The following is an 11,919-nucleotide window of genomic DNA, read 5'->3' as shown; positions in this document are numbered from 1 at the left end:
AATCGAAAGTGCATTCCATAAATATCTTTTCAAAGATAGTAACTAGGTGACTGAAGTTTCTGCTGAGCAAAACCGGGGTCAAGGGTGACCATGAATTGTGTCTCAGAGTCGGCTACACCCGGGCAGTGCCAGACACATTAACTCCCAATAAATCCTTCTGAAGTTTTGGCATTTTGGCTCGAGACTCATGATTTAATTGGGGCAACTGCCGGAATCCTGACAATATGGAGAGCATTACCTCCTAGAGTCGGACATGACTGGACAGGGGAAATCTTTTTACATGGTCTAAAGTGGAACATGATGGATATTAGCTAGAATCAAGGGAGTGAAAATAAAAGGCCAACGGAGTATTAACTATTGGTCCTTTTCAATGGAACTCAGTGCAGTGTCTCTGGGCTTTACAAAGTGGAGATGAATTGTTTTGACTTGCTGATTTAAGTCTATTACCGCCCCTCCACAAATAAGCCTTGCTTATTCATGACTGTTTATTCCACAAAAACCATCCAAATTTTTCCTATTCAAGAAATTACAGTATATTTCTACAGCAGAGGCGATACAGGTAGTCCTCTACTTACGACCATAATGGAGCCCAAAATTTAGGTTGCTATGAGACATTTGTTAAGTGAGTTTTGCCCCATTTTGTGACTTTTCTTACCACAGTTGTTAAGTGAATCATTACAGTGGTTAAGTTAATAAGCCAGTTAAAGGAATCCGGCTTCCCTGTTGGCACTGCGTGTCAGGGGATCGCAAAAGGTGTTCACATGATGTGGGGACACTGCAAACGTTATGTGAGTTGGTTGCCAACTGTCTGAATTTTAATCACATGACCACAAGGAAACTGCAGTGGTCTTAAGTGTGAAAAATGCTGATGTCACTTTTTTCAGTGATATAACAAAGAACAGTCACTAAATGAACTGTTGTAAGTCGAGGACTACCTATATATGGAAGGCTGCCTAATTTTTTAAAATTTCTGTTCAGTCATGTCCAATTCTCAGAGACGGCGTGGGCAAATCCCATTATGTCTTTCCTAGGGCTGACAGCTGTGCATCTATCTCTGTCAAGTATTAGAATCCTAGTTGCAAAGATCCATGGATGATTCTTCAAATCAACTAGTTTATGGACTGTCAGTTGTCACACTGCAACAAATACAAGGGAAGAAGCCATGTATCATTGTGGGCTGCATATTATTTCAGAAATTTTAACTTGCATGTTTACAAACTTTGAGTACCTCAAAACTGTGTTTTAACTAATTTTAACTAATCTTTTAGTTAAACCTAATCCATCTATCTCTAGGGCTTATGAATGTTTTAATCAATCTTTAATATAAACACTTTACCAAATTACTTATTTCAGTTTCTTAAACTTAATTTAGGAAACAAATACATTTCTAGGATCAATGCCACTGAAACCAATAATTTATTTTATAGTTAATTACTACAGGACTGTACTTTTAAGCTGTGTTAAATGACACCTATCAATAATGCTGTAAACTTCAAAATTAGCCATGGGTAAAGCATTCTGCCTGTTATGACTTGAAATAATGCACTGCACAACAAATGTTTTCCAATGGTTTATTTTCTAGGAAACCCCATGTTATGACATTTTTTTTCTGTTAAAAATTCCTGCAACGACAAAACAAAATGCACAATGGTTAATTTTCCAAGAAATTAAGGAATGGGCTCACATAAATTCTTCCCTGGAACCTGCCCCATTTGACTTTATCTTAAAATAAAATGTTTGGCTGCAGCTCTATGCTAAACGTGAAAATATACCCAGAAGCACTGAAAAACAAGGGAGAGGAGAGACTTTCATAGGGAAGGGGGAATTATAGGAGGAAATGTTGAGACTGGCTTCTGATAACAGAAAAATACACCTGAAAAAAAAAGTTGGATGTCTTCTAGTCCAACCCCTTCACAAGCAGGAAACCATTTCAAACAAATGTTGTCCAATCTCTTCTTGAAAACCTCCAGTGTTGGAGCACCCACAACTTCTGGAGACAAGAAGTTCTTCCACTGATTAATTGTTCTCACTGTCAGGAAATTTCTCCTCAGTTCTGATAAATGGGTGTTTTATAAAAATCACTTTTTGTGAGATGAGTGACTATATAAACGTAATAAATAAGCACTTTCACCAAGGCATATATTTCGGGAATAGTATCTCTTAATGACATCCATGATGTGCTATCAAGCAAAGCAGAAAAGAAAGATGCATTATCACAGCTTCAGATTTAAGGATCAGACTTACTTGGAAACAATTCCATCATTCTTTGCAAGTCGCAGAATTGAATCATCAGATTCCCCCTGAAAAACAGTTTTGTAGTTAGGTAAGATGAAGAAATTGAATTCATACTCTGAATTTCAATCTGAAAATGCTTTGGTGAATTTGGGAAATTGTTCAAAGAATGGACAATTAAGAAGGAATGGCCTACTTATTTGCCAAGGTTAAAAATCTGGAAATAAGCACAACAAAGAAAGTTCTTCCTGCACCAACTCAGAAAGCTCAAACTGCCCAAGGAGCTGCTGATCCAGTTCTGCAGAGGAATTACTGAGTCTATCATCTGCACCTCTGTAACTGTCTGGTTTGGTTCTGCAACCCAACAGGACAGACACAGACTTCAGAGAGTAATTAGGACTGCAGAAAAAACAGTTACTTCCCATCTGCCTTCCATTGAGGCCCTGTATACTTCACTAGTCAAAAAGAGGGCTGTGAAAATATTTACAGACCCCTCACATCCCGGACATAAACTGTTTCAACTCCTTTCCTCAAAACGATGCTATAGAGCACTGCACACCAGAACAACTAGACACAAGGACAGTTTTTTCCCCCGAAAGCCATCACTCTGCTAAACAAATAATTCCCTCAACACTGTTCAACTATTTACAAAGTGTACACTACTATTATTGTTAATCTTCTCACCACTCCTTATCACCCATCCGCTCCCACTTGACTGTTTCCTAGTATGATTTGATTGTTGATTGTACCCTATGACTGTCATTAAGTGTTGCACATTATGATTCTTGATTCTTAACGAATGTACCTTTTCTTTATGTATACTGAGAGTATTTACACCAAGACAAATTCCTTGTGTGTCCAATCACACTTGGCCAATAAAGTATTCTATTCTATTCTATTCTATTCTATTCTATTCTATTCTATTCTATTCTATTCTATTCTATTCTATTCTATTCTATTCTATTCTATTCTATTCCACTCTATTCTATTCTATTCTATTCTAAAAATAGCCAAGATTGAAAATCTATAGTTAGAAAGCATTTATAATTATAACAGTCTAAAATTAGAATAGAGTGTTAATATTTCTACGGTGAAGATAGGTGAAGCATTTCACAGTAAAACATTGACACTGAAATGGATATTCCAGAAGTGGTTTCACCTTGAAACAAGTCCATTCTAATGTTTGTCTGTTTCTTGAACAATTTGAAAGGCAGTCTGTTTGAGGTTACAACATTCCATGATAGAACATTTTATATCCCAATGTTATTTTATTATGTATGTCTGCATGTATGTCCTACCTTTTAGTATTTTTACAAATAACTCAAGGCAGTGAACATATCCAACACAATTTTTTTGGTCTTTTAATGATCCCGTAATCTATCGCGGTGGAATCGGGGAAACTGAATGGAGCTAAGTGTTTACTGGCCGGATGCCCTTCCTGCCACCAATGCAGAGCAGAGTTCGCAGCTGTTATTTACTCATTGTGCCCAGAGAGAGAAATACCTGCCACTACCTAGGATCAAACTCGCAGCCTCCTGATTGTGAGGCAAGAGCTCCACCTTTAGGCCACTGCACCACAAAGTGAACATATCCAACACATATCCCTCCTATTTTCTCCACAACAACCAAAACAAAATTGTGTGGACTGAGAGGGACTGGCTGTCACTCAGTTGGCTTTCATGGTTAGGGCTAGACTGAAACTCATAGTCTCCCGATTTCTAACCTGATGCATTAACCACTAGACCAAACTACCTCTAATATTATGCAATATATTAATGTATGGTATTCAAAATTTCCTGCTTGCATTCTTTCTGTAATACCAAAGAAATGCCGACAATTTCCTTTCTAATGTAATATAGGCATTGCTCTTATAATTGAAAAACGAGGCATTGAAAAACGATTAGATTTACCATCCGACGGATTGCTCCACAAATGGCATATGCTTTGAACTGGCCATTCACTCTGCCGGTGGCTTTGTCAACCTGCCATTGGAATCAAGAGGGTTCAATTAGCTGTTGCACAATCATATCTGAAAGCTGACAGATTGGTATAAGGCACAGAATATATTTATTCATGTTATGTTTTACATATCTAACCAGTTTGACAACTGAGCAAACCCGAACAAATGGGTTTATAGGGAAAGATGCATTTACTCTGACCTAGAGTGAAATCTGGGCAAAAATTCCCATTTATAAAAGAATAATTTTTCATTACTGCTATTCCATGGCACATCAATATGAAAGTAAAAAGAGGAAAAGTTTGAAGTGATTTTTAAATTTTAATGTAAGACTGAAACAAAATGAAAATTTCAGCCTCCATTAATGAATGTTTTATTCTAATCTGATTCATTTTCTCTTTCTCTCTACATTGCTAAGTTTCTCTTGTATTCTGAAAGCTTCTGATTTAACAGTTGTAATTACATAACAATTGTTTGCCCGAATTAGGAAATATAGCTTAATGCCTAACGTCCATACATCTGGATCTATCATCCCAAAATAAATATTTTTGACTATGCCATTGCAACTAGCTATTTATTTTATTTGAAACACTGATAGATTTCAACTTGGAATTACAAAGATTTTACTTACTTCTGCAACATTTATTTGGATGGAAGCATGGTCTTTAGCACCAATTATCCGATTGCTAGCAGAGCTAAAGAAAATAAATAGAAAAACAGAAGAAATTAAAATCAGAAATTGATCTAGAAAAAATGCTCTGTAATCTTTCTAGATAACTATCATATAGCATCAATTCCATTTCTTGACATGCCAACTTATCACTTTTTTAGAAGTTCGTACCACAATAATAATTTTTTTAAAAAACCCAGAATCTCTCTTATTTAGTACGAGGGCAACTGTACTAATCTACCCTAACAAAAAATCAGAAACCCCATTTCTAACAAATGTTATTAAAAATGTAATTTTTGACAAGCTAGTTTGTTTTATGCTTTTTAATGAAATGTATTAGTCAGGAAAGATGCCAGATTCCTCCTTATAATTCCTTTTTTTATAATTGTAAATCATACATATTGAAGTAGCTACTTGAATAATACAACAAATCTCTGTGTGCATGTAATGCACCAGAATAAAACACAATGTCCAATTAAGACACATTAAGATTACATTATGAGTTAAAATCGTGAATCAGAAAAATACTACTCTGCGAAAGATCTTTCCTGAGAAGAAAACCAATTTTCTTATCTATAGTAGAGCACTCATTTGGGCATAAAGCTAAACCCATGTTTCAATGTATTTTCAGTTTGCAATTCTCTCTTCTGGAATGTCCATATAATGTTGAAAGGTTTTTCTTCAATTTTAGAAATAATTTTATTTTATAATCTAAAATTGGACAGATTATTTATGATTTTCTCTCATCTTAACTAAATTTCATTAACCAGTTTGGTCTAATGGTTAAAGCATCAGGCTAGAACAGGCCTGTCAAATTGCTGGCCCATGGGCCGGATGCAGGTCATGTCCACCCTGGCTCCACAAAGGCAAAAAACATTGCAATATGTCACCTGACACAATTGAGTTTGACACCTGTGGGTTAGAAACTAGGAGATTGTGAGTTCTGGTCTCGCTTTAGGCATTAAAGCCAACCTGGTAACTTTGGGCCAATCCCCAGAGACAGTGAGTTCTAGGCCTGCCTTAGGAAGAAAAGCCAGTTGTATGATCTTAAGCCCATCTCAGACTGATTCACCTCACAGGATTGTGGGGAAAATTGAAGAAAGAGGGATTATTATCTGTTTGTCACCTTAGATCATTAAAAAAATAATGATGTGACCATAAACAAGGAACCTACTTTCATATGTGGTTGACCTGCCCCAAAGCTAAGAAATACTGGTGCAAAATTAACAATTGGCTAGAAGAAATCATGAAACAAAAAAATCAAGATGAAACCTGAGATATTTTTATTGGGTATATTAAGAGATATTTGTAAAAAATTCCAGTACATAATACTTCATATAACAACTGTGGTCAGAAATGCCTTTGCCCAGAACTGGAAACAAGATAATACTCCTTCAGATATGATAATAAAAAAGGTTTTAGAATATGCAGAGATGGATAGGTTATCGATAGAATTAAAGGATACAGAAAAAATGGAATACTATGAGATTTGGAATTTATGGTACAACTGGTTGGAAGGAAGACGCAAAGCTGACAGATGAGGGGTATGTAGAAGCTATAGTAAGTAAATAAATAAATACTGTTTGTAAGCCTGTAAATATTCAATTTATGTTGAATGTAAAAACAAATATGTAATATATAGTAGCAACTTACATAATTAGATAGTATGTTAATGTGAGTGAACACAGATATTGAAATGCTGTAATGAATGGAGATGTGTTTTTATGATGAAAATGATTAAAATTTATTTTTTAAAAAATGAGAGCAACCTAAAAACATCTACAGGTGAAACTCGAAAAATTAGAATATTGTGCAAAAGTTCATTTATTTCAGTAATGCAACTTAAAAGGTGAACCTAATATATGAGACTCATTACATGCAAAGCAAGATAGTTCAAGCCGTGATGTGTCATAATTGAGATGATTATGGCTTACAGCTCATGAAAACCCCAAATCCACAATCTCAGAAAATTAGAATATTATATGCAATCAATAAAACAAGGATTGTACATAGAACAATATCGGACCTCTGAAAAGTATAAGCATGCATATGTACTCAGTACTTGGTTTGAGCCCCTTTTGCAGCAATTACTGCCTCAATGCGGTGTGGCATGGAAGCTATCAGCCTGTGGCACTGCTGAGGTGGTATAGAAGACCAGGATGCTTCAATAGCGGCCTTCAGCTCTTCTGCATTGTTCGGTCTCATGTCCCTCATCTTTCTCTTGGCAATGCCCCATAGATTCTCTATGGGGTTCAGGTCAGGTGAGTTTGCTGGTCAATCAAGCACAGTAATCCCACGGTCACTGAACCAGGCTTTAGTGCTTTTGGCAGTGTGGGCAGGTGCCAAGTCCTGCTGGAAAATGAAGTCAGCATCTCCATAAAGCTCATCTGTGGAAGGAAGCATGAAGTGCTCCAAAATCTGCTGGTAGACGGCTGCATTGACCCTGGACTTAATGAAGCACAGTGGACCAACACCAGCAGATGTCATGGCTCCCCAAATCAACACAGACTGTGGAAACTTCACACTGGACTTCAAGCATCTTCCAGTGTGTGCCTCTCCATTCTTCCTCCAGACTCTGGGTCCTTGGTTTCCAAATGAGATGCAAAAGTTGCTCTCATCAGAAAAGGACTTTGGACCATTGAGCAACAGACCAGGTCTGTTTTTCTTTAGCCCAGGTAAGATGCTTCTGACGTTGTTTGTTGTTCAGGAGCGGCTTGACAAGAGGAATATGACATTTGAAGCCCATGTCCAGGATCTGTCTGTGTGTGGTGGCTCTTGATGCACTGACTCCAGTCTCAGTCCACTCCTTGGTGAAAGTCCGCAACACTTTTGAATGGCCTTTTCCTGACAATCCTCTCCAGGCTGCGGTCATCCCTGCTGCTTGCGCACCTTTTTCTTCCACACTTTTCCCTTCCACATAACTTTCTATTAATGTGCTTTGATACAGCACTTTGGGAACATCCAATTTCTTTTGCAATTACCTTTTGAGGCTTTCCCTCCTTATGGAGGGTGTCAATGATGGTTTTCTGCACAACTGTCAGGTCAGCAGTCTTTCCCATGATTGTGATTCCTACTGAACCTGATTGAGAGACCATTTAAAGGCTCGGGAACCCTTTGCAGGTGCTATGGCTTCATTAGCTGATTAGAGTGGGACACTTTGAGCCTAGAATATTGAACCTTTTCATAATATTCTAATTTTCTGAGATTGCGGATTTGGGGTTTTCATGAGCTCTAAGCCATAATCATCACAATTATGACAAATCATGGCTTGAACTATCTTACTTTGCAGGTAATGAGTCTATCTCATATATTAGGTTCACCTTTTAAGTTGAATTACTGAAATAAATGAACTTTTGCACGATATTCTAATTTTTTGAGTTTCACCAGTAAATAAATAAAAAGTACTTAGTGGCTATGGTGGAAGACGAAGATTAGTTTAGTTAAGGGTCCTTCTCACCACACTGAAAGAGAAGAGCCTAATGCTGTAGTTGGAAATACTAGGCCTGATACTGCTGTTTTTGTTTTCATTCAAGGAATAAGGTAAGTAAACTGTCCTAAGCTTGCTTTGTTGGTCCATCTGAACACGTTTCAATAACTTCTGGCAAAAACCATAGGAGGGGAGGAAAAAAGAACAAAGCCATCTGCGACTGGTTCAAGTTAAGAAAATTTCCCCAGGTACTGATAGGATGGTAAGCTAAGTTTGCAAGTAAATTGCCTAAAACTTATAGCAGTGAAAATCTTTTGATGCTTTCTGAGTTTGGTTGTTTTCTTGCAAATGTTTCATTACCCCCCCACCCCCAAAAGGGTAATATAATCAGTGCCACTAGCACTGTTTGGATAATGAAACACCTGCAAAACAACCAAGCTCAGAGAACACCAAAGCCTCTTCATTTCAACCCTGAGTTACAAATATTCTCCTTTATCAGTACTTACAGCAGTTTGAAATAACTACCCAGAAAAGTGATGATTTCCTTTCACCAGACGTGTTGAGATGGAAGCTAGAAAATTGTCCCTTCCAATCCTTATAAATCCATGGATATCCTGCCAGTTGCATCTTATACATAAGAGGCTGTCCTGGTTAAGATTATTTTACCAGATTACCAGACTATATTTACCGTGTTGAGCTTTTAGAGCCACAAAAGTTTGGATTTTTTTTAAAGAAAGCCCCAATGGACAATTCATACAAGTTAGGACTCCATAATCTGGCACGTTTGGCTGTTTACTATTCCATTGGGGTGTAAGTCTTTATAATTTTTCTGTACTACTGTTTTTGAGATTGTTAGTTTAGCTACTCTATTTTACTATTTTAATCAAACTAGATGAAGAGAATTTAAGACACTTAAGAGTACCACTGATTTGGAGTCACATGTAAGATCAAATAAGTAATTATACCGCCATATCAGTTTCCAAACCATCCAAGACACACCATTTCTGATGAACAAATATACTCACCATTTACGAGGCACGTAGAGATCTACAAATTCCCCAGCGTCGTTCTGCATTATGCTTCTTTTATTTGCCTCAAATCAAGTGCAATGGGAGATTTCTAAAAAGATCATTGCTAAGATCAGTTAAGTGAATCATGCAGTCATTAAGAAAATCTGGCTTTTCCATTGACTTTGTCAGAAGCTGGCTAGGTAGGTTACAAAAGGTAATCATATGACCCTGGGACAATGCAACTATCATAAATATATCCCAGGTGCTAAGCACCTGAATTTTACCACATGATCATGGGGATGCTGCAAGAGTTCTGAGTGTGAAAAACAGTCATGTCACTTTTTCCAGTGCCACTGTAACTTTGAAAACAATTGGGTGTTAAGTCAAGGATTACCTGTAGCTGTCCATTTGCACATAACTTTACAGAATAGAAACTGGAATTGCTAATATTAGCTTGTGCATCTTTTGGGAACAAGATGGTACTCTACTAGCCATAGTACCCCATTAAGACAATCCTGTATTTAATAACACTTGAGATACAGTATATGAATGGCAGGATACAAGCTCTCTCCCATCCTTACTAAAGGAAGTCCCTTCTTTTTTCTCAGATGCAAGCAGGAATACACTCAGGCATTTCCTCATTCTCCTTAGCCAGTACAACTACCTGCCACTCTGAAAACTACAGAAAGGATAGATGCATGTATGTAGAAAGTAACAGGCCATAGAATGGCTGCATTCATTTGCTCTGCTAATCTGCATCTAGATGATAAAACTCATAAACCGAGTATAAAAATCTACAAACACTGCTCCCTCTCGCTTTCTTAAATCAAAGTTTTCTCAAAAGCTCCGGTTCTATGACTATTCAACCCCATTTTCTAGGTTCTCATGAGCACTAAGTGAAACAGAAGGCATGGGCTTGTCTTTGGAAAAACTGCAGAGCAACTAAGATGACTAAAGGCTTGGAGACTAAAACATATGAACAACTGTTGCAGGATTTGGGTTTGGCTAATATACAAAAAAGGACTAGGGTGACATGATAGCAGTATTCCAATAATTGAGAGGCTGCCACAAAGAGGAGGGGGTCAATTTACTTTCCAAAGCACCAGAAAGCAGGACAAGAAACAATGGTTGGAAGCAACCTGGAATTAAGGAGAAACTTCCTAACAGTGAGGATAATTAACCAGTGGACCAGCTTGCTTTCAGAAGTTGTAGGTGCTTCATCACTTGGAGATTTTAAAGAAGAGGCTGGACAGTCAATTGTGTGAAATGGTATTAGGATCTCCTACTTGAGAAGGGGGGCTGGACTAGAAGACCTCCAAAGTCCCTTTCAGCTCTATTCTCATTCTGATTCCAGATCCTGGGCCAAGATTTCCTTCTAAGCAGAATTACCATTAAAAAAAACTAATCTGCATTTGCCTTGAGCAAGAAGGATGGAGGATGGATCAGATATCTGGCTGGATCTGACAGGAAAGGGCAGGATCTGTTCTCTGCGGCCTTGAATGCAGGCCAAAAAGGATGGATCCAAGATACAGTAAAGCAGAAATCAATGCATGTGGGTGGATGGGTGGGTGGTAATACCTGAGAAAAGCCAAGCATGCAAAGCTTTGCTTGCTTTCTTAAGAGGAACCCAGGCAGGTGGTGGGTTCCCCTTCGCAGGAAGTGTGGCCAGGCAGCCATCAGATGGGAAAAACAGGAAAGAAATGTAACAAACGAAGCTGTCTGGGACATTTTAATTTGGAAGCCCTGCAGGTGCAGGGGGCTGGGCTCGATAACCTCAAAGGGCCCTTCCCACTCTAGGCTCTAGCCTCCTAATGGGGCTTGGCTTTCGGTATAGGCAGCATTGGGAAAAGGAGGGTCGCGGGCGCATTCTTCCTTCCCCGCCCCGCAGTAATCTTAGGAAGACCGCCCCGGCTCCGTGGAAACAAAGGAAGATACCCCTTCCCGCCGTGTCCCCACCGGCCCCGGGGAAAGGCGGCGAGAAAGAAACAGCCCCGCGAACCGGGATAGGCCTCGGCTCACCTCCTCACACGCCGCGAGCCCAGGCCGGAAAAGGAAGAGGACGTCACTCCGAAGCGACTCGAAAGCGCGCTGCCGAAGGGAGGGGGGGAAAGCCACGGGGCGGCGCGTAGGAGATGACGCCATCGGAACGCGAGAGCGAAAGCGGCGAGACAGCGTCCCAGAAAGCAGAAGGGTGGGGCGCTACTTGGAGGGCGGGGGGAAGAGGGAGTTAGCCACGCCCATGCCTTTCTCCTGTTTTGAGGGCGGGAAGGTCCAACCTGAGCGCGCGCTTTTAGGAGCGATGTGCGATCTGAAGAGAATTCAAGAAGCGCCCAGCGGGAGAAAGAAGCGCGCAAAGGAGCCTGGGATGTGGCTTATATGGCCTCATGGTGACTGGGGTATTCTGGGATTTGAAGTCCACCTATTCTTAAAAGTTGCCAAGGTTGTAAAAACACTGATCTAGATTGGGTTTGCATTCAGGACTTCCGCTGGGCACAGCTAGTCTAGTGAAGAGAAGGACCAGGGGAGACATGATAGCAATGTTCCAATATTTGAGGGGCTGCCACAGAGAGGAGTGGGGTCAATCTATTTTCAAAAGCACCTGTAGGCCATATAAGGAATAATG

The 11,919-nt window shown here is 39.2% G+C and overlaps 1 protein-coding gene across 2 annotated transcripts; it reads right to left on the bottom strand.

The window, feature by feature from the left end:
- Positions 1 to 1,557: 1,557 nt before the first annotated feature.
- Positions 1,558 to 11,468, bottom strand: RPS21 (ribosomal protein S21). Of its 2 annotated transcripts, XM_026697401.2 has the most exons (6): positions 11,316 to 11,468; positions 9,312 to 9,405; positions 4,821 to 4,884; positions 4,143 to 4,214; positions 2,245 to 2,300; positions 1,558 to 1,622 (listed from the first exon to the last, which is right to left on the bottom strand). In XM_026697401.2, the coding sequence occupies exons 2-6, from the start codon at positions 9,359 to 9,361 to the stop codon at positions 1,613 to 1,615; spliced, it is 252 nt and encodes an 83-aa protein (XP_026553186.1). In that variant the 5' UTR covers positions 9,362 to 9,405; positions 11,316 to 11,468; the 3' UTR covers positions 1,558 to 1,612. The 2 variants fall into 2 exon arrangements, with proteins under 2 accessions (XP_026553186.1, XP_087785038.1); XM_087928912.1 differs by lacking the exon at positions 1,558 to 1,622 and having other exon boundaries at positions 2,241 to 2,300.
- Positions 11,469 to 11,919: the final 451 nt, after the last annotated feature.

Source organism: Pseudonaja textilis, chromosome 3 (assembly GCF_049901715.1).
Source record: "Pseudonaja textilis isolate UNSWEBS1 chromosome 3, rPseTex1.2, whole genome shotgun sequence".
Lineage (NCBI taxonomy): Eukaryota > Metazoa > Chordata > Lepidosauria > Squamata > Elapidae > Pseudonaja > Pseudonaja textilis.
The sequence above is the reverse complement of the archived record's forward strand: the minus strand, read 5'-3'. Positions and strand labels throughout refer to the sequence as shown.

Coding starts and splice junctions, on each gene's coding strand:
- RPS21 (XM_026697401.2), bottom strand. CDS start 9,361: ATGCAGAACGACGCTGGGGAATTTGTAGATCTCTACGTGCCTCGTAAA. Junction 4,885..9,311: donor CTCTACGTGCCTCGTAAATG/GTGAGTATATTT, acceptor TATTTTCTTTAG/CTCTGCTAGCAATCGGATAA. Junction 4,215..4,820: donor TCCAAATAAATGTTGCAGAA/GTAAGTAAAATC, acceptor TTCCAATGGCAG/GTTGACAAAGCCACCGGCAG.